General features: G+C 37.0%; 1 protein-coding gene across 2 annotated transcripts in view; it reads left to right on the forward strand.

The window, feature by feature from the left end:
• CPQ (carboxypeptidase Q) overlaps window positions 1–23,135 on the forward strand; it is a 604,930-nt gene that overhangs the window by 417,124 nt on the left and 164,671 nt on the right. For both annotated transcript variants that reach the window (XM_073229858.1, XM_036995821.2), the window contains exon 5: window positions 21,537–21,648. In XM_073229858.1, coding sequence (XP_073085959.1) covers window positions 21,537–21,648 — 112 coding nt within the window. The remainder of the gene's footprint in view (window positions 1–21,536; window positions 21,649–23,135) is intronic.

The raw sequence follows: 23,135 nt of genomic DNA on the forward strand, positions 1-23,135 counted from the left end.
TCCCTCTAATTCAAACTGGCAGTGCATAGGACCCTAAACCTGTGCCTGTTGAAGCAGTCTGCATGAAATCTGTGCTTTCTAACTTCCCAAGTGGGTCTCTGCTAGAGAGAATTGTTTGACATATTTGAGGCCATTTTTAAATAATTATGGTGTAATCATTAACGGCATCTATTTAAGTAGTTCATGCTCTGAGCTAGAAACTATGTCAATGATGTATGCGTAATGTCATCTCATCTAATTCTTACAAAACGCTTTAAAGGAAGGTTTGTATTATTATTATTCCTATTTTACAGATAGGGAAACAAGATTAAGGTTAAATTACTTGCCCATGTCAACTGATAGGGATAAATAATGGAAAAAACTCCTTAAACAACAAGTAGTGGATTAATTTTTAGCATGGTCGAGTAAAAGGTAATGTGTTAGAGAAAAGCAATCAATAGTTGATTCTGCACTGCTTTTTTATCAAGCAGGCAGAGGGATATGATGAGTCAGAAGCTCTGGGTTCTATTTTCAGTCCTTGTTACTTGAGCAAATCACTTTGCTTCTCTGTGCAAAAGTAGAGTGTTGCCCATAATCTCCTAAGGTTATTCAAGCTTTAGGAGGATGTGCATGTAAGAGCCTGAAAAGGAATCCAGAGTCATTGTAAGTTTTTTACTTTATTTAATTCTATACAGTTAAGGAGACCAAGTAAATTCTGGGATCTACCAGGAAGGTTGTTATAGTTTCTACATAATATATGAAAAATTATGGTATCTGTACTTTACAAGTTTAATGCTGCATCTTCAAAATGCAGTGAAATCAGAGAAATTCCAGAAGGAAACATCAAAATGGTATGATGAGACTATTATAATGAGTGTAGTGATCTTCACCCTCCAAAGGAAAACAAAAAGTGCCTCATTTGGAAATGTCTGCAAAGTTATGATTTTATGTATTATGTGTTTGAGAAGGTAATATTTGAAAAAATAAGGAGAAGTACCATAGGGCACATGGGAATGATACACTTGTGGAATTTCCTACCCATGGATGCAAAATATAGAAATATCTTTGAGCATATTAAGCAAATGAAGAAATGACAGCTCATCATGGATTCTCAAAAGAAACTCTAAATGTGGAGTTCACCCATAGAGGTTGGTATTGACAGTGACAATAATTGTTTGCCCTCCCCTAGTGTGCCTCTCGGTTCCAATGGACGTTGATGCAGTATGGCTCCAATACAAGAAGGCAAACTTTAAGTCCAAAAAAATTCTTTTTAGTATGGCAGATTTCCTTAATAATAAATATTACTAGTAATATAATATGTTTAAATTTGTGGTCTAGTTAAAGAAAAAACATGCTAATAGAAACGTTTATAGTAGAAAAACAATGTTAGTATCACAAGAAATCATCAACAGTCCCTTCTCACTGAATAAAGTCCAAGATAAGCCCACTTTTCCTTTTTGAATCATGGAATCTTAGAGTTGACAGTGCTTTGGGTGTTAATCTGTCACAGTATTCCCCAGCAATTGCCACCTCAGGCCAGGCATTCATTCTTTACCTGACAGATGTTTCTTTCGCTTCTGCTTGAACACTCAGTATTTGGCAGCTTACTCCACTGAGGAATCCTGTTCCCTTGTTGGACTACTGAGATTTATTCTTCTACTGAGCTAAAATCTATCCGCATATGCCCTCCACTCACTGGCCTGGTTATACTTTCTGGGCAAGTAAGTCTACTCCTTCTGTGGATGAAGCATCTGGCCCTTTGAAGCCTTCTCTTCTCCAGGATAACATACTCAGTTGCTCTTCAAACAATGCTGTTTACAAACACGGTCAAATCCTGATAGCTCCTCTCTGATCACAATCTGTTTTCCAGGTCTCCTTGGGTATATGCATGGAAGAAAAAAGTATTTGATTAGAATAAAGTGGGAGTATTACTTCACATTATCCCAATCCCATACTTCCTTCAATAAACCCTAAAATTTTATTAACTTTTTCCACAGCTGAGACACATTGTTAGCTCAATATGCTTAGGTCCCCCTGAATTTTCTGGTTGTCTAACCCACCATCCCAAAGTGCAGTGTGTACCTTCATATTATCCTTACTGAATTATCTTATTGGCATTAAGCTATTATTTTTACTTCAAGATAGTTTAGAATCTTGATTATTTGGTCCAACATATTAGTAATTCATCTTACATTTTTATCATGTTAAAATTCATAAGCATGTCTCCAAAGGATTAATGGAAATGTTGAACAAAATTGTGCGAGGGCTGAGTTCAGTTACTCAGATTAGGAATTTAGTACTTTGATGTTTATATTTCTTTTAATCTTGCTCTAATTTTATTGCCTATTAAAATACACTGTGCTAATAAATACAAATTAAATTTATAAATACGTACTTTTATTAGTGTTTTCATTTCTTCAGAAAATGCATAATTGAGAGAAAATACACAATTGAAAACAGCATTGTTTGAAGAGCCACTGAATCTTTTATCCTGGAGAAGGGGTCTTTGAAGAGCCAGATGCTTCATCTACAAGAGAAGTGAACTTGCCCAAAAGACATAGCCAGGCCCGTGAGTGGAGGGAACATATACCACCTTCCTTCTTTTCCTTTTCCTTTCTTCTCTTTTTCCTTTTCTCTTCCCTTCTCTTTCTCCTTTGTTTCCTAAGTTATATAATTGACTGTTCAAAACACATGGCTACAACAACATTTAACTGATGAGAATCTAATTTCGTAACAAGTCAAAGTACCTAAGGGAGCATGGATAGCGTCAAGATTGTTGACATTAAATCTAAGTCCACAGTGTGACAATAATGTCACAATATCCATTTATGAAGAAAGTGAGCATTATTTTATTATAATGTTCCTTCATTTTAATTAATTGTGTTTTGGAGACAGGAAAGCTAAACTAGTCATTATCCTTTGTGACCCCTGTTAAGTTCTGAAAATTACCTTGTATTTGCATTTTGTTCTTTTTTATTTGATAGTCATTCCTCATGGACTTGGTCCCTTAGGGCAATTTTTACTCTTTTCTGACCAGCAGATCTGCTTTCATCAAACATTATGACATTTAAGATGCTCCTACTCCTTATTCTTGAGTTTACTTTTAAGAGCGTAAAAGATAAGCTTACCGTGCTGCTCAAACCGGGACCATGCTTCAAGTCAGCTTTGGGCTTAGGTGACACCACTTTCAGACTATTCCTTTGAGTGATGTACAAACATAATAAAGTTAATCAGCTTTTTAGCTATTAGTGGCTTTTGATTCCTTTGAGACTAAAATTGTCACTTCTCTTCATGTAGAGGTGCTATTTGACTGTGAATATTGAAGTTAAGCTTCAATTTATTATATTTTAAATGGAAAGGAAGAATATTTTCATTTTGGGAAATATACATAATATATACCTTTATCTGATTCATTTATATTAGGCATAATGGCATTTATATGAGGAACAATACGAGTTACAATGTCTATTCTGGTTTTTTTTCTAGGAATAAAAATTCTAATAAAAAGTACATCAGAATCAGGGTTACTTTAATGGGCAAAATAGTATTCTTTCACACAGAGATGCAAGAAAATGAAACATTTGATATTTGTAATATCCCCTTCCTAAAACAAACCAATAGAAATTTGGCTTACTCTTAGAGTCTGAACAGAGATTATTAGCTAAAATGACCTGGCTGATAGTATTTGAGGTCAAGAACAATGAGAGGATTAGAGACCTAGAGACCAAGAAGTACTATACTTGGACAGCAAGCCTGCCACTTGTGCAGATATAGAGCTTTTCAAAGGAAGCTTGACTCTCGACACCCTGTCTTGAAGCTAAAAGTTGGACCATTGAAAAGTCCTCTTTTAGGGGAGGCTATAACATTATTTGATTGCCTTTTATTTCAGCGATAATTTATGCATCAAAATTAAAGTTTTCTCCAAGTATTGACATCATAGGAAGCCGTCTTAAAGTTCAATACAAGTCTTCAGACTTGGGATGGTTGACTACCGACTACTTATTACCACTGTAGTCCAGTGACAAGACCAACAGGTTCCAGCAGAAAAAGGTGGATGTTTAAGGTAGAAATACTTTGTGACTTTTATTTAAATTATACAGGCTGTCATGGCTGGATGATATTTCTCAAAGTCTCCTTTCCACTTCTCAGCTTACCGAATCTTAGCAATATCCATGATGACATCAATCTAGTGCCCATAAGAACATGGCAAAATAATTTATCTTAACTTCACATGAAGTTCAGCAACTTGACACAAGCCTGGGTGTACATCTTGACCTGGGTTTACCTTCTCTTTTCTTCCTCTGCCTTTCCCAAAACTTCCTCTGCAATCCTCCTCCCTTCTGATCTGTCTTCTTTACTTCCTCTTTTTGTGCTACCATCATTTTGCTTTCTTCCCATTCTTCGTTCTCTCCCTACCTCCTTAACCCCCTTTTTTCTTCTTTTGTTCCCTAATCATTCATAACAAAGTAACTAAAATTTCCCCCATCCTCAAACCAAATTTCTTTCTATAAAGGAAAAACTATGCAGAACTAACATATACTAATCCATGATAATTTGGCTTTCACTTTTGGAAATTGGTGGTAGAGGAGGAACTATTGTATACTCTCCCAGGGACTATGCTTTTCAAAGTGACAACAGTCACTTGAATAGCTAAACCCTGGTCTGTTCTTTAGTTTTTTTCTCTAGACTCATCAAATAGGTCCAGAACTGGAAGCTGAAGAATATTGTATAGACAGAAGCTTTCAGCTGCTGATTTTGCAGAATGAGTTCTGTACAGAAGATTCTGAAGATCACAGAAGGTTAAATAATTGAGGAAGTTTCCCCAATCAATAGAAAAACAAGCATCAAAACCAGTACTCTAAGCAGCATAGGCTTGGTTTCTAGGGTTTTAGAAACCATTAGGGGCCAAGAAGAATTCTTTAGCTTGTAAACCTAAATCGCAAAACTTAAAACAGTTTCTTTTGGTAGGAAGCACCTTGGTCCCCATTTTCTATAATGAAAGATTGATGATACCTCTATGAGCTTTTCTAAATTGAACCATGAAAGAGTCTGTACAATACCAAAATACCAAATGCTTCTGTTTTTTTTTTAATCCTACACAACATGCCTAATAAAATCCTGAAACAGTGGTGAATGAATGGTTGTAAGAAAAGAGAAGTTATAGCTGTGCACTGTACCATAGTTGGATTTGACCATGGGAAAGATGGTAATTATTAAGTTAGGAGTTGCCTAAACTTTCCTCCCCTAGTGGAAGCTCAAATACAATGTTGTAATTCAACTCTTCTACTCCTCCCATTCTCTCAAGTGAAACAATTTATGTGTGGTTTCTTAGGCCAAAAGAGAAGGAATTCAGGAGTATGAATATTTCACTTAAAAGAATACCATTTCCAGTTACAACCAGTCATGACTTCTGGATGAAACCCAGTTGCCTCCATTTAATCAGAATGTTTTCCTTCCATTGACATTCTCTGCTGTGCCACTATCCACAAATCAATGTTTAATCAATTTCAGCCATTTCTTCCAAATACACTGCAATCGCATTTTATAAAAACTACCTAAGGCTTGCTTTCTGTAAGTCACAGATAAAATAGGACCTTCTTGTTTCATCCTCAGGTATCAGTCTAAGTAATACGCTCAGAGAATTCAACCAGGAACAGACATGATCTTCCTTTGATGAAGCCAGTCTGAGTGCCCTACAAAAGGAATAGGGGATGCTCCAGGAGCAGAAACAGTTCCCTTCAGGAGCAGCTGTGGTGACACTTGAGCATTTAGACAGACGGCCCTTTTTATTGTGAAAGAAATCTGTATCCCGCAAGCTATCAACACCCAATAGCTTCCCTAAACAAAGCCTGAAGCTCAGTTAATTCAAGAGAAGTTCAGATGTTTGCTGTGTTGTCTCTGAACACACTGTGTGTCAGGAGCCTAGCTTTATTCTTTAGACCACCTCATCTGTTCACTGGGAGGACATAGTCTCTTTTGTCTGCTGGGCAATAACACAGTATGTTCAGCAGCCGTCCAATGAAAGCCAGGGTTTTGTCTCCAATAGGAATTACAAAAATATGGATTCCTTGAGAAGCGCCTGCCCGCCTTACATAGATTCTAAATTGTGGGAAGATCCTAGCAGCCAGAGTATCTAGGAAATGCTCAGGGAAATGTCTGCTGAGGTTATGGAAACCTTTCAAAGGACAATTTACCTCTTTAAAGTGGGTAGAATAGAAGAATTCTTGAGAACCCGCGTGGACTATTGGACTAGAAAGCCAACTCCTTCTGTTAGCTTTCTAAGACCTAAGAATGTACCCAATTTTAGAATCCCTCCATAGAACAGAATTTTCCATTCCCTTTCCCCTATTAGCCATTTTTTTAACTTCTACAAAAGCCTTCCATCAGAAAATTCTTGATTGCTTGTGTGTGACCCTAATGTTCACTGCTGCAGCCCAAACCTGATTCCTTTCCTTTCCTCTCCTGCTGCTGCTCATATCCTCCACGGAGGGACCTATCACAGCCAAAGCCCATTATTAAATCACTTCTTGGCTTCTTCTCTAAGGCTAAGTAATGACAGGCTTTTTCCTGCTCTTTTGGTAGGCCATATTTTTCAACTATTTAATGATTTTTGTTGTTGAAAATTTGATTGGGGGTTTCCTGTGTCTGGAAATGCATTAGGTCTTAAACTTTGTAGCCCTAATACTCCTCTTGCTATCTCTTAGAATACACCAAATAAAATGACTAAGAAAATGAGGCAGCTGCAAACAAAACAGAACATCACCAAAGCAAAAATTAAAAACAACAAGTAGTTGTTTTTCTGGTTTTGATTGAGCAAGACATTTATAAAATAACACATACTTCAAAGTTAAGTGAGCATTTTGAGGATTGATCAACAAGAACTTGGTCAGGTTTAGATAAATACCAATACAACTCACAATTTAAAATGCAAAATGTTAAAAGGTAAGCATGCTGGAAGGTACGTATGACCCAATAGTGGCCCTTTCTTAGTATAACAGGTACAAATATAACTTCTATTTAGCATAGGGATTTGGAGACCATTGAGCCATTATTGCAATAGCTTTCAGTGCGCTGCTGGATACAATTATTTCAGATTTTCAGTTGTATTTGCTGTCTAGTTGGTTTTAAGAGCAATATGATCTTTTCCAGGTTTTAGCATCAAGATTTTGATTTTAAGTAAATGTATACATTTTTCATATTTTTTCTTTGCTAACAGTTGAAATAGGATTAGATAAATCTGACCTTCCTATTTGATTGAACTCATTTATAAAACTATGTGAGCCACGTGCCTTTCAAAGATGTGTCTTTGACAGCTCTTACTCTTGCTATTGTTTAATGTAGCCCACATGCAGAAGGCTTTATTCAACATGCCTGTATAACCTAAAGAACAACAATAAAAGGTTCACACATGTTCTGTCTGCTCAGTTTCAGAGAAAGAACACTGCCAGTGCCTCAGAAGCCACTTGTGTGCTCTTCTCTGCTCTGGTCATCTCCTCCTCTATGCTCCAATTTCCATCTGCTATAAAAACTATCCTAATTTCAGTTTACCATTACTTAGCTTCTTTTGTGTGTGTGACTTTACCATCTCTGTATGCATTGCTAAAGATTATATTATTTAGTTCAACCAAATTTTGAGATTTATATGATGGATTCATACTCTTCCATTTCTTTTGTGATGTTCTTTTTTAGTTTTGCTTTGTTTCCATATTTTTGTTTGGAGGTCTGTTTATATTGATATGTGTAGCTATAGTTCATTTCCATTACTGTAAAATATTTCACTGTATAACTGTAAGTATGCCACAATGTATTTATTCATTCTACTGTTGCTGAACATTTGGTTTGGTTCTAGTTTGAGGTTTGTAGTTACTTCTGTGTGACTCCAAGAACTCAAGTGCCAGAATTCCTCCAATATATGCACCTAATGTGAATTGTTGGATTGTGATGCACTTATGTTCAACTTTAAAGAGATGCCCAGTTATGGTCCTGAAGGATTTTAACAACTTCCTTTTCCTACCAGTACTGCATGATAATTCCTTTTGCTCAGCATCCTTGCCAGGACTTCACCTTGTAAGATTTAAACTTTTTCAAGTTATATAGGTGCAAAATGCTATTTTATTGAGGATTTAATTTACATTGTACTGATCAGTAGTGAGGTCGGTCATCTTTTCAAATCCTTGGTGTCCGTTTATAGTTTCTTTCCTGTTAAATGTCCATTTATGTCTTTTATTAAACTTCTCTTTTAGGTTGCTTGTTTTTTTCTTGGTCATTATCAGGAATTCTTTTTTTTTTTACATATAAATCATACTCTTGGTTACATATATAGTAAACGTCTTTTCCCAATTTGTAGCAACTCCTCTCATTCTATGATTTCTCTTGAACATAAAGTCTTCATATTTTCATAGTTGAATCTATGCTTCTTTTCTTCATGCTTTGCATTTTTTATGTCTTGTTCAACATCTCTTCCCCTCCCCACGAAATCATAAAGATATTTTTCCTTTTCTTCAAAAGTATAATTTTTTTTTTTAGACCCTGAGAAGAGACTTGTGGTTACCATGGGGGAGGGGTTGGGGTGGGTGGGTGAAACAGGTGAAGGGGATAAGGAGGCACAAAATCTCAATTACAATATAAATTAGTCATGGGGATGAAAGTGCAGCATAGAGAATATAGTCAGCAATACTTTAATATATTTCCATCTTAACAGATAGTAACTACATTAGTAGGGGTGAGCATTTAGATTAACTGTCAAATCACTATATTATATACTTGAAACCAATATAATACTGTGTATCAACTACACTTCAACAAAAAAAAAAACAAAAGTTTAAAATTTTGATTCTATTTAAGTATTAGTACATCCAAAAATAATTATATATTATTTTTCATTTCAATTTGACTTTTTAAAGTTTCCATCTCTTTGATGAAACTCCCTGTCTTTTGCACTAGAATCTTTTTCTTGAAGTCTATAATTTATTCATATTTTCATACATTTTTTTAACTTTAAAAACATATACTTTTTTGCCATTCTTTTTAATGTGGTAAAACACACATAAAAAAATTGACCACTTTAACCACTTCTAAATGACATCAGGAACACTCACAAAAATGTTATATAATCATCACCACATCTATTTCTAGAACTTTTTCATTATCCCAAACAGAAACTCTGTACCCTTTAAACAATAACTCCCAATTTCCTGCTCCGTACAGTCCCTAGTACCCTTTATTCTACTTTCTGTCTATAGATTTACTTGTAATAGATATGTCATATAAGTGAAGTCATATAATATTTGTCCCTTTGTATCTGGGTTATTTCACATAGCATAATGTTTCCAAGTTTTATTTATAGTATAGCATCCATCAGAACTTTATTCTGTTTGTGATAAGATAATATTCCATTGTATGGACATATCTGTTTTTTATCCATTTATCTGTTTGGGTTTCCACATTTTGGCTATCATGAATAATGTTGCTATGAATATTCATATGAAAATATCTCTTTTCAATTATTTTTGGATATATACCCAGGAGTCAAACTGCTGCACTATGTGATGTTTAACTTTTTGCAAATATTTTCTCCCATTTTACGAGTTGTTTTTTCACTCTCTTCATGATGCTCTTTGATGTGGGATAGTCTTAAATTTTAATGAAGTCTAATTTATCTAGGTTTTGTTGTTCTGGTAGTTCTGTGCTTCTGGTGTTGTATTCAAGAAATCATTGTCAAATTCAATGTTATAAAGGTTCCCATGTATTTTCTTCTCAGAATTTTGTAGTTTTATCTCTTCAATTTAGGCATTTGCTCCATTTCATTAAAAAATTTTTTATTTTGATATTGTTAATATACAATTACTTGAAAAACATTATGGTTACTAGACTCCCCCTATTATCAAGTCCCCCCAACATACCCCATTACAGTCACTGTCCATCAGTGCAGTCAGATGCTATAGAATCATTACTTGTCTTCTCTGTGTATACTGCCTTTCCCATGTGCCCCCCCACCACTACATTATGTGTGCTAATGTTAATGCTCCTTTTTCCCACTTATCCCCCCCTTCCTACCCATCCTCCCCAGTCCCTTTCCCTTTGGTAACTATTAGTCCATTCTTGGGTTCTGTGAGTCTGCTGCTGTTTTGTTCCTTCAGTTTTTTCTTTGTTCTTATACTACACAGATGAGTGAAATCATTTGATACTTGGCTTTCTCCACCCACCTGGCTTATTTCACTAAACATAATACCCTCTAGCTCCATCCATGTTGTTGCAAATGGTAGGATTTGTTTTCTTCTTATGGCTGAATAATATTCCATATGTACCACCTCTTCTTTATCCATTCATCTACTGATGGACACTTAGGTTGCTTCCATTCCTTGGCTATTGTAAATAGTGCTGTGATAAACATAGGGGTGCGTCTGTTTTTCAATCTGGGCTGCTGTATTCTTAGGGTAAATTCCTAGAAGTAGAATTCCTGGGTCAAATGGTATATCTATTTTGAGCTTTTTGAGGAACCTCCATACTGCTTTCCACAATGGTTGAACTAGTTTACATTCCCACCAGCAGTGTACAAGGGTTCCCCTTTCTCCACATCCTCACCAACATTTGTTGTTGTTTGTCTTTCGGATGTTGGTCATCCTAACTGGTGTGAGGTGAATCTCACTGTGGTTTTAATTTGCATTTCTCCTATGATTAGTGATGTGGAGCATCTTTTCATGTGCCTGTTGGCCATCTGAATTTCTTCTTTGGAGAACTCTCTGTTCAGCTCCTCTGCCCATTTTTTATTTGGCTTATTTGCTTTTGTTTGTTGAGGAGTGTGAATTCTTTATATAATTTGGATGTCAATCAGATATCAGATATGTCATTTATGAATATATTCTCCCATACTGTAGGATGTCTTTTTGTTCTATTGATGGTGTCCTTTGCTGTACAGAAGCTTTTTAGTTTGTTATAGTCTGACTTGTTTATTTTTGCTTTTGTTTCCCTTGCATGGGGAGATATGTTCATGAAGAACTTGCTCATGTTTATGTCCAAGAGATTTTTGCCTATGTTTTATTCTAAGAGCTTTATGATTTCATGACTTACATTCAGGTCTTTGATCCATTTTGAGTTTACTTTTGTGTATGGGGTTTGAAAATAATGCAGTTTCATTCTCTTACATGTAGTTGTCCAGTTTTGGTAACACCAGCCGTGGCAGAGACTGTCATTTCTCCATTTTATATCCATGGCTCCTTTATCGTATATTATTTGACCATAGATGCTTGGGTTTTTATCTGGGCTCTCTAGTCTGTTCCACAGGTCTATGGGTCTGTTCTTGTGCCAGCACCAAATTGTCTTGATTACTGTGGCTTTTAGTAAAGCTTGAAGTCAGGGAGCGTAATTCCCCCCGCTTTATTCTTCCTCCTCAGAATTGCTTTGGCTATTCGGGGTCTTTTGTCATTCCATACGAATTTTAGAACTATTTGCTCTAGTTCATTGAAGAATGCTGTTGGTATTTTGATAGGAATTGCATTGAATCTGTAGATTGCTTTGGAAAGGATGGTCACTTTGACAATATTAATTTTTCCCAGCCAAGAGGATGGGATGAATTTCCATTTATTAGTTTCCTCTTTAATTTCTCTTAAGAGTGTTTTGTAGTTTTCAGGGTATAGGTCTTTCACTTCCTTGGTTAGGTTTATTCCGAGGTATTTTATTCTTTTTGATGCAATTGTGAATGGAATTGTTTTCCTGTTTTCTATTTCTGCTAGTTTATCTTTAGTGTATGGGAATGCAACTGATTTCTGTGTAATAATTTTGTACCCCACAACTTTGCTGAATTCAGATATTACATCTAGTAGTTTTGGAGTGGATTCTTTAGGATGTTTTATGTACAATATCATCTCATCCACAAACAGGGACAGTTTGACTTCTTCCCTGCCAATCTGGAAGCCTTTCATTTCTTTGTGTTGTGTGATAGCCATGGCTAGGATCTCCAGAATGATGTTGAATAAAAATGGGGAGAGTGGGCATCCTTGTCTTGTTTCCGATCTTAAAGGAAAAGATTTCAGCTTCTTGCTGTTAAGTATAATGTTGACTGTGGGTTTGTCATATATGGCCTTCATTATGTTAAGGTACTTGCCCTCTATACCCATTTTGTTGAAAGTTTTTATCATGAATGGATGTTGAGTTTTGTCGAATGCTTTTCAGCAGCTATGGAGATGATCATGTGGTTTTTGTCCATCTATTTGTTGATGTGGTGGATGATGTTGATGGATTTTTGAAACTGTACCATCCTTGCATCCCTGAGATGAATCCCACTTGATCATAATCGATGATCTTTTTGATGTATTTTTGAATTCGGTTTGCTAATGTTTTGTTGAGTATTTTTGCATTTATGTTCATCAGGGATACTGGTCTGCAATATTTTTTGTGGTGTCTTTGCCTGGTTTTAGTATTAGAGTGATGTTGGCCTTGTAGAAAGAGTTTGGGAGTATTCCCTTCTTTTCTACTTTTGGAAAACTTTAAGGAGGATGGGTATTAGGTCTTTACTAAATGTTTGATAAACTTCAACAGTGAAACCATCTGGTTCAGGTGTTTATTTCTTAGATAGTTTCTTTATTACTAATTCAATTTTGTTGCTGGTAATTGGTCTATTCATATTTTCTGTTTCTTCCTGTGTCAGCCTTGGAAGGTTGTATTTTTCTAAAAAGTTGTCCATTTCTTCTAGGTTATCCAGTTTGTTAGCATGTTATTTTCATAGTATTCTTTCATAATTTTTTGTATTTCTGTAGTGTCTGAAGTGGTTTTTCCATTTTCATTTCTGATTCTTTTTATGTATGTATGTTTTTTCTTGATAAGTCTGGCTTGGGGTTTATCTATTTTATTTTCTCAAAGAACCAGCTCCTGCTTTTATTGATTCTATTGTTTTATTCTTCTTGATTTTATTTATTTCTGCTTTAATCTTTATTATGTCCCTCCTTCTACTAACTTTGTGCCTCATTTGTTCTTCCTTTTCTGGTTTCATTAATTGTGAGTTCAGACTGTTCATTAGGGATTGTTCTTCTTACCTGAGGTAGGCCTGTATTGCGATATACTTCCTGTTTAGCATGGCCTTCGCTGCATCCACAGATTTTGTGGTGCTGAATTATTGTTGTCATTTTTCTCCATATATTGCTTGATATATGTTTTTATTTGGTCATTGATCCACTGATTATTTAGGTCCATGTTATTAAGACTCTGTGTGTTTATGGGCTTTTTCATTTTCTCTGTGTAATTTTTTTATAGTTTCATACCTTTGTGATATGAGAAGCTGGTTGGCACAATTTCAATATTTTAGAATTTGCTTAGGCTCTTTTTGTGGCCTAGTATATGATCTATTCTTGAAATTTTTCCATGTGCACTTGAGTAGAATGTGTATCCTGCTGCTTTTGAATGAAGTGTTCTGTAGATGTCCATTAGGTCCATCTGTACTAATATGTTGTTCAGTGCCTCTGTTTCTTTACTTGTTTTCTGTCTGGTTGATCTGTCCTTTGAACTGAGTGATGTGTTGAAGTCTCCTAAAATGAATTCATTGCATTCTATTTCCCCCTTTAATTCTGTTAGTATTTGTTTCACATATGTAGATGATTCTGTGTTGAGTGCATAGATATTTATAATAGTTATATCCTCTTGTTGGACTGACCCTTTTATCATTATGTAATGTCCTTCTTTGTCTCTTGTTACTTTCTCTGTTTTGAAGTCTATTTTGTCTGACACAAGTACTGCAACTGCTGCTTTTTCCTCCCTGTTAGTTCTATGAAATATCTTTTTCCATCCCTTTACTTTCAGTCTGTGTATGTCTTTGGGTTTGAAGTGAGTCTCTTGTAGGCAGTGTATAGATGGGTCTTGGTTTTTTTATCCATTCAGTAACTCTATGTCTTTTGATTGGTGCATTCAGACCATTTACATTTAGGGTGATTATTGATAGGTATGTACTTATTGCCATTGCAGGCTTTAGATTCGTGGTTACCAAAGGTTCAAGGGTAATTCCCTTACTATCTAAAAGTCAAATTTAACTCACTTAGTATGCTATTACAAACACCACCTAAAGGTTTTTTTTCTGCTCCTTTTTCTTCCTCCTACATCCATTGTATGTTATGAATCATATTCTTTACTCTGTCTATCCCTTGGGTGACATCTATTTAGCCTTAAGGTACTTCCATGTATAGGAGTCCCTTCAAAATGTATTGTAGAGTTGGTTTGTGGTGGGTAAATTCTCTCAGCTTTTGCTTATCTGAATATTGTTTAATTCCTCCTTCAAATTTAAATGATAACCTTGCTGGGTAGAGTTCTTGGTTCAAGGTCCTTCTGCTTCATTGCATTAAATATATCATGCCACTCCCTTCTGGCCTGTAAGATTTATGTTGAGAAGTCTGATGATAGCCTGATGGGTTTTCCTTTGCATGTGACCTTTTTCCCTCTCTCTAGCTGCTTTTAAATGTCTGTCTTTATCCTTGATCTTTTCCATTTTAATTATTATATGTCTTGATGTTGTCTTCCTTGGGTCCCTTGTGTTAGGAGATCTGTGCACCTCCATGGCTTGAGAGACTATCTCCTTCCCCAGACTTGGGAAGTGTTCAGCAATTACCTCCTCAATAATACTTTCTATCCCTTTTTCTCTCTCTTCGTCTTCTGGTACCCCTATAATGTGGATATTGGTTCATTTGAATTGGTCACACAGTTCTCTCAATATTCTTTCATTCTTAGAGATTCTTTTTTCTCTCTGTACCACAGCTTCTTTGTATTCCTCTTCTCTAATTTCTATTCCATTTACTGTCTCTTCTACTACATAGAATCTGCTTTTAAATCCCTCCATTGTATGTGTCATTTCAGATATGGAATTTCTTAATGATTGAATCTCTGACTTAAATTCATTCCTGAGTTCTTGAATATTTTTCTGTACCTTCATAAGCATGTTTATAATTTTTATTTTGAACCCTCTTTCAGGAAGATTGGTGAGTTCAGTTTCATTTGGCCCTTTTTCTTGGGTTTATGAAATTTTGGTCTGGACCATGTTCTTTCAATGTTTCATATTTCTATGTGGTGCCCTCTAGTGCCCAGAAGCTCCAGTCTGTGTAGCTGCTCAGCCCCTTGAGTGAGGCTATGTGTCATAGGGGAGTGGAGCTGCTGCCTGGAGGGAGGAAAGATCTGTTTCCTGATTCCCGGCTGCAGTGCCTGTCTCCAGTAACAGGTGTAAGCCTCTGTTCTTGGCGTCCCTAGCTGTTGTAGGTGGGTCCTCCCTCGGGTTGGCCTGATGCCAGCACAGTGAGTGCCGGTTTGCAGACTGGTGCCACCAGGCTAGGAGGAAGGTGCAGCAGGCTGCATGTCACAGTGGGGGGCTTCGGAGCTGAGCAGGCAGCCAGGGGGATGGAGCACTTGAACTTCCTCAAAGTTCCCAACCAGCTGGGCTGAGTGCACCCAGACAACCTTGTCCAGCTCTCCCCTCCCCCACACAGCATGCTCCGTCCAAACCCCGCCCCTTCAGCAGCCTTCTCGCTGCTAGGGAGCCTCTCAGATTACCTGCCTTTCCTCTGTTACAGAGCAGCCAGGTGTGGATCCTGTCCTCCACTAACGGCCAGAATCTCAGTCTCTCAAGCACTCCACCTGTCTGAGCTCCCCAACATTCAGAGCACCACACAGTAGGTTTCTGCTCCTAAAGCCGACCTCCCAGGGCTGGGTGTTCAGCAGTTCTAAGCTTCCACCCCCTCCCTGCTCCATTTCTCTTCCTCCCGCCAATGAGCTGGGGTGTGGGAAGGGCTTCTGTCCCACCGGATTAAGGCTTTCATACTTTACCCTGTTTCGTGAGGTCTGTAAGCAGTCTGGTTCAGCCTTCTTTCTTGTTGCTGTTTTAGGGTTAGTTGTATTGATGAACTATATTTGCATACTATTTGTGGTTTTGGAAGTTCTCCGCCTCACCTCTCACACTGCCATCTTGAATGTATCTTACACTAGAATCTTTTAACATATTAAAACCATAGTTGTTTTTAAGTCCTTGTCTCACAGTTTAAATATCTAGACTATACATGGGTCTGGTTCTATTGAATACTATATTTCCTGACAATGGGTTGTTTCATATCTTGCTTATTTTCTATCTCATAATTTTTGATTAGGTGCTGGATATGAGGAGAGCAGTAGAGCCTGAGGTGAATAGCATGTATGTCCCAACGTGAGAACGCCATTTCTGTCAAGTCATTGTATAAGAGTGTTTGAGTCCCTATTTACAGTTGAGCAGGGTTTGGATTTTATTGTTTCTATTCTTATCTTTGGTGCTCACATGCTTCAAATTTCTTCAGCAGTAGGCTTCTGCTACTCTATTTTTAGTAGTGGGGTTGGTTTGCTGGAGGAATTTTCTCAGTGTCATGCTTTACCCTTAGCTTTTAACAGGTCCCATAGGTCTGCACCCCAGAAAGTATTTCTCTCTGTGCTCTTACCTTACCCTTGGCTATAAACTGTTACCGCTCTGCTTGTTACTCCCTGAGGGGTAGTTTCTTGGTTCTCCTGCCCCTCGATCTGAGCCAGGCTCTGGGTTCCCAAACTCAAAAGTGGGGCTTTCTCTACATTCGTGCCCCTCTCCTGGGGAAAGATATGGAAAATGGGTTCATAGTACCCTCATGTGGGAAGTTCCCAGAGTCTTTGGAAGCCAAACTCTACTGTGTGCCAGGGGAGTGGGTACCCACTCCTTGACCTAGGGGCAGCATAGTTGTCTTTACATCAGTGTAAGATTCTGGGTGTTAATGGGCTTCCTGCCCTCTCCCAGAGACATATATGTTTTTCCTAATATCAACACAGGGTGACAGTGCAATTTTCTACCCTTTCCTGTAGCCACCGACCTTTGCCTGGGAATGCCCTGTAAGGCCATTTTCTGCCATTCCCCCAGTGGCAGATGGTTTCTGCTTCTTGTGAGGGAAGGGTCCCAGAAGCAGCTATGTTTGCTTTCTGCCTCCCAACAACATCTGGTCATGATGTGCCCTTCTGCAGCACTAAGGTGGGCTCTCTCAGTGCTTCTGCTCTGCTTCTGATACTTCTTGTGAGCACCTGATGGAGGTCTGTGGAAAGATCTGAAAAATGGGTACCTAGTACCCTCATGTGGGAAATTCCCAGGGAGTCTAAACCTGCATGTTAATCCACATTCACTCTTTAAGAATTTGCTAACATTTTGGTTGTCTTCCTTGTTCCTGCTTTTATGACTCTCTCTCTTTCTCCTGTCACTGCTAAAGGCAAAACAGCTCGTGTGTCCCTTCTGTCCTTGGATGAGCTTCTATCCTTGGAATTCAGTTCCTCTGGCTGAATTACAATCTCAGACCTCTCAAGGGCATTAAGAAAGTTTTAATTTATAGATTATCCAGATTTCTCTCATTGTTAGTATAGTGACAGAATTCTCCAATGGCTATCAACATTTTAAGAGGAAGCAGAATTTTTCCTCTCCCTGCCACCACCTCTCTTTATTCTCTTTCTCTGCCTTGTTTTTCTTTATAGCATTTAAAACTATCATTATTGCCCATCTCCCTCACCAGAATGTGAATTCCTTAAGGCGGAATATTGTGTTATTCATTTCTGTATCTCTAGCACATAGTAGGAACTCAATAAAAATTGCTGAATAAATGCGTGGATGATGACAAAGATCATAAGATTTTCTCCAGTATCTTGCATTTGACTCTTTTCATAAGAATGTACTTCCTCTGAGGCTATTTTTTCTCCCCTGTTCTGCCACATTTTTCATATGTCCCATTTTGATTACATGTTCATCTTTTAATCAGCCTAATCTCTGTGCACTCAGTATCTCCATATGCACCAGTAACAAAGCAATAAAGGCCTTGTCCTGGGGGCGGCTCTCTGTCTACTCTTGACTCAGCTTATGTCTGCCCTCAGGCCCACAGCTGGCCAGCAGTGTCTGTGTGCCCCAACCACACTAGCCCTTCATGCTGGCAGGCTTTCCTCCAGTGCTTCCTGCCTTACTGCGGTAGGTTCTTCTCTTCAGCCCAAGGCCAGAATCTTTGGTGTTCAGGGCTAATGCATGCCTCACAATGACAAACCACATTTCAGACGAACTGGTCCTCTTTCTGCCTTCCCAACTGTCCAGTTGAGGGCATCATTGTTGTGACTGTCATTTAATGATTTTTTTACCCTTTCCTGCCTTTGGAAGAGTTGCCAGTGAAAAAGAAGCTTGGGGGTGGAGGGGGGTTTGGTTGGTGTTCTGCCAGCCTTGGGGAGCAGCACACAAGGGGGTAAGTGGTGTCTCCGCCTCTGCAGGTTCTAGGCCATGGTGCTGGTCTCGGGGTTTCATATCTTGCAACAGAGGTGGTGAAGGGATGGTGCACTTCCCTGTCTTTTATCAGGTGATCCTTTTTCATGAAACTGGAGTTTACTCTGTCTCTGGGTAGTTTGTTTTCATTTTGTTTGCTTAAATCAGATCTAAATATATTATAACTAATGTTCATTTCCGTCTGACCCTGACATAGGCATGGGGAGTCTGTGGGGCTGCACTGGGCCATGCTGGCCAGAGAGCATGTTGGATGATAGTCTGTGTGCTACTCCTTTCTGAATCTCTTCATAGAAGCTCTTACGATTAGGAAAATTCAAGTTCATTAAAAATACTACTGAATTAGAAGTAGCTTTTGTCATTGTCTAGTTTTTTTTTTATTTTGGTATCAATCTACAATTACATGAAGGACATTATGTTTACTAGGCTCCCCCCTTCACCAAGTCCCCCCCACATACCCCCTCACAATCACTGTCCATCAGCGTAGTAAGATGCTCTAAAATCACTACTTGTCTTCTCTGTGTTGCACAGCCCTCCCCGTGCCCCGCCAACACTATACATGCCCCCTTTCTTTTTCCCCCACCCTTATCCCTCCCTTCCCACCCATCCTCCCCATTGTCTAGTTTTTAATTTGATTAATGTTAAAATTATAACCTATCTTATAGTATCCCCCAATATATTTTTTTATTTAAAAAATTAAAACAAGCTCTCATAATATAAGTGGTTTGTAATCATTCTTCCATAGCACTTTGCCAAAGACCTTTTATCGTGTGGGGTATCATTTAGTTTCCTATCATTCAAAACAATTTCCCCATATTTTAACTATTACTTTAAATAGTAATTTTGGATTGGTGAATGGAGGCATTTCAGAAATACAATTGTAAAACAACCTCAATTATTCCAAAGGAAGTCTGAAGTACAAGATAATATCTGCCTTGATTTAGTTACCCTTGTGTGTTATCTGAGAAAAAGTTCATTAGAACACATTTTGACACTTTTAGTCCACTGGAACTTTAACTTCATTGGGAAAATGGTTCTGAGCATGTTGAGAAGTTGACTAATTGGTTTGTTCATCCCACATGGGAGTTACACCAGTTTCTGAACCACAATTTCCTGCTATTGCAACATGTTTTTTCTTTCCTTAGAAACAATCCATTTGGGTTTGTTACATGGCCATTTGTTAGTCTGGAGCATTGTACTTGTTTGTGACTACAGTGAAGTCATAGTACACTGGGTCTGTGTATACAGAGTCAGTGAGATATCTAACAGCTGCTGGGGGAAGCAGTTTGTACAAGGGGTCACTCTAATAATATATTATATTCAAACCAAAAATCTGCCTTTCCTAAAGTCATGGGGTATTTTAATTTTAATCACCAAGAAGATTGGTTAAACTTTGGTTTGCTTACTACATGCTATATATAGACATCAATCTGTTAAACTTTTTTTTAAACTTTTTATTGAAGCATAGTATTACAGAGAAAGTGCAAAATTCTAAGTGTATAACAAGATGAACTTTTTTATACAAACTGAGCACACCTATATAAGTGGTCCCCAGATCAGGAAAGAGAACATAACCAAGCAGCCTGGAATCTTTCCTTGTGTCCCCTTCATGATACGAACCCTCCTCAATCCATTCTACTAATTTGCTTGTTTTTATATTTTATGTAAATAGAATTATACACAATGTATCATTTTGTGTCTGATTTCTTTCATTCTTCCTATGTTTATGAGATTCACCTACATTTATCATGTATTGTGTTTATTTTTATTGCTGTGCTGAGTTCCATTTATCAATGCAATACAACACAGTCATTCAGCTTTTAACAAGCATTTAAGAATTTTCTTTTGGGGAGGGTGGTGCAGCAATTATGAATACTCTGTGAATAGTCTAGTACATATCTTTTGGTGAAAGTATACATACACATATACATTCCTGTTGGATATATAGCTAGGAGTGGAATTGCTGGGTCATAGTGTGTGTGTATGTTCAGATTTAGTACATGAGTCAGTTTTCCAGAGAAGTTGTAAGTATTCATGCTCACACAAACAATGTTGAAGAGTTCCAGTTAGCATTTTCTGTCTTTCGTTTTAGCCATTCCAGTGGATATGTACTGAATGTGGTTTAATTTATAATTCCTTGATGGTAATGAACTTGAGCACCTATTTATATTATCAGTGATTTGTATATCTATTTTTGTGAATTATCTGTTCAAGTCTTTTGACCATTTTTCTATCAATTGACTCTTTTTTGTTACTGTTTCATAGGAATTATTTACATAATCTGGATATGAGTCATTATTGCATTTATGTATTTAACATATTTTTTCATCCTCTGTGGATTGCCTTTTCATTTTTGTAATGGAGTCTTTTGATGAATAAATATTTGTAATTTTTAAATGTCCAATTTATTATATTTTCTTTTATAATTTGTACTTTTTGTGTCCAGTTTGACAGATCTTTGCCTATTCCAAGTTGACAAAGCTGTTAGATGCTTTTCTCTAATCTTTATGTAGATTTGTAATTCATCTGGCTTGACATCTATTTATATATTGTATGATATAAAAATTAAGATACATTTTTCCATATGGATATCCTATTAAACCAGCATCATTTTACTTGGCTTTTTGCTTGTTTAAAATGTATCCATAAAATTTATTTCCACTGAAATATTTTTTATATTTTCCTGGAAATAATTAATAATGATTCTTGAAAAAACTTAGACTAATGGTGATTTAAAATTATCATCTACAGACTTATCTAACACTATGTAAACTGAATTCTTTCTTAATAGTTCTTTTGTTTAATTAGACTCAAGTTTGTGACACCAGCATATTTATTCACTATCAGAGTGACTTATAACACACAAAGCATAAACATTCTTTAAAAAATAAATTATTGTTCTCACTTTGTCAGTTGAATTCAACACATTTTTATTATGTGTCTGCTAGAATTTGAGACAGTTGAGAATATGGTTGAAGTTTTCAACTCCATTTTTATGTCATTTAGGTCAAACATCTGTCTATGACTTTTTTTATTTAGTATCCAAAATTATATTCATAAAGAGAAGTGCAAGGTGAGAACTTTTATTTCTATGAAGTTGACCTTACACTCCTTATGTATTATCTCTCTCTATATATGAAGTTTTCCACTAGTAATGACACAGATCTTTTAAGACATAAAAATAGAAAAGAAAATTAAAAAGTTTCATTTCTGTATTTGGAATGCCTATGAATGTTTCCTCTTTGATGTCATTTCTGCTTATTTTATTTTTTACTCTTTTAATTATTTGTTTTAGGTTGTACTGGTCAGCGGCCATCTGGACAGCTGGGATGTCGGGCAGGGTGCCATGGATGATGGTGGTGGAGCCTTCATCTCTTGGGAAGCACTCTCACTCATCAAAGATCTTGGTAAATATTTAGAAAGTTGTTACCCAATGTGCCAGGGTCTTAGTAATGACATATTTAACTCAACACACAAAATACTCAACAAATTAGTTACAGTGATTCTCCTAAGGTCTATATGTTTTTAGTCAGTTGATTTCTAGAAAAGAACTAATTTGTCCCATTAAGGAAATTTTTATTTAAGTGTATGCTAGACATCCAAAGCATCAAATATGATCAGCCACTGGGGGAAATGAATAAGCAAACTGTAGAAAATGTACATAGAGACCATGTAAGGAAAACATGACCAAGCGCAAAGAAAAATTAGCAGCTCCCCCACATCTTTTTTCATTGTTCATCTTAAAGACATCATCAAGGTGTTAGGACAACTTTATTGCAGTTGTCTTCCTGTGATAGAAGTTGAAGAGAACAATGTAGGACTGAAGGAATGATTCCTGTAGCTACAATAAGGAATCCAGGCTGAAAATTGGACCTTCCAGGCAAACCTAGACATGGGAAAGATGGATAGGCCTAAAAAGGAAGGGCTAATAGTGAAAGCAGTTTATTTTGATAACCCTATTTGCAAACAAAACATACATTTCCTCTTTGCGTGCTGGTCAAAAAAGCGGATTTGAGTGAGGTTAGAAATAATGAAATAGTCTGAAGTGAGAGTTCTGTGTCTGAATCAGACCAGTGGCGGTTTTAAAATGCCTCATCAGAAGAATGTTGTACATCATAACCCTGCAGTAACCTTAGCTTCAGATGTAGTAAAGATCAGAACATTCCCTTTGGTGAAGGCTTTCCATTGCTTACTTAAATACATTTGTTTATTAAATTCATGCCTTTCCTCCAGCTTTTAATGACCCCTTCTAATCCTGTATTGGCACATTAAATATTTTCAGCTTGACCACAGCTTGCTGAAATTGTCTTGCTTGGGACAAATCTTTGAAGCACCAGTTTGATCTTTATCTTAGTTGTGTTTTTAAAATGGAGAAATGGAAACATGATTGTGCTTTTTATTTTATTCAATTTTTTTACTCCTCAATAGGTCAGTGTCTCTCAGCCTTGGTCTTGAGACATTTGGGGCTGGTTACTTAATTCTTTGTTGTGGGGTCTACCCCGTGCATTGTAGGATCTCCAGCGGCATCCCTGACCTCTACCTACTAGATACCAGTAGCACTGTCCCCGTGAAGTTGTGACAAACAAAATCATCTCCAGACTTTGCCAAATGTTCCCTTGCAAGTCTGGGGATGGGGAGAGCGCATAAAATTGCCCCACTAAAATAAAGTAATAAAAAATCTCTTAGAGACATGAATACAGGGTTGTTTTGTGAGAAAGAAAAGAAACTAATTGGAGAGCTTACCTTGTATATACTTATACTTTTACCATCATTTCCTTACTGAGCATCTACTATGTAAAAGCACTTTGTGAAATCTGGGTATACAGAGAGGTTTAAAGCCTGTCCTCTGTTCTTAAGACCCTAAGGATAGAGTTGGAGACATACACATTTACCT

Source organism: Manis javanica, chromosome 2 (assembly GCF_040802235.1).
Source record: "Manis javanica isolate MJ-LG chromosome 2, MJ_LKY, whole genome shotgun sequence".
Classification (NCBI taxonomy): Eukaryota; Metazoa; Chordata; class Mammalia; order Pholidota; family Manidae; genus Manis; species Manis javanica.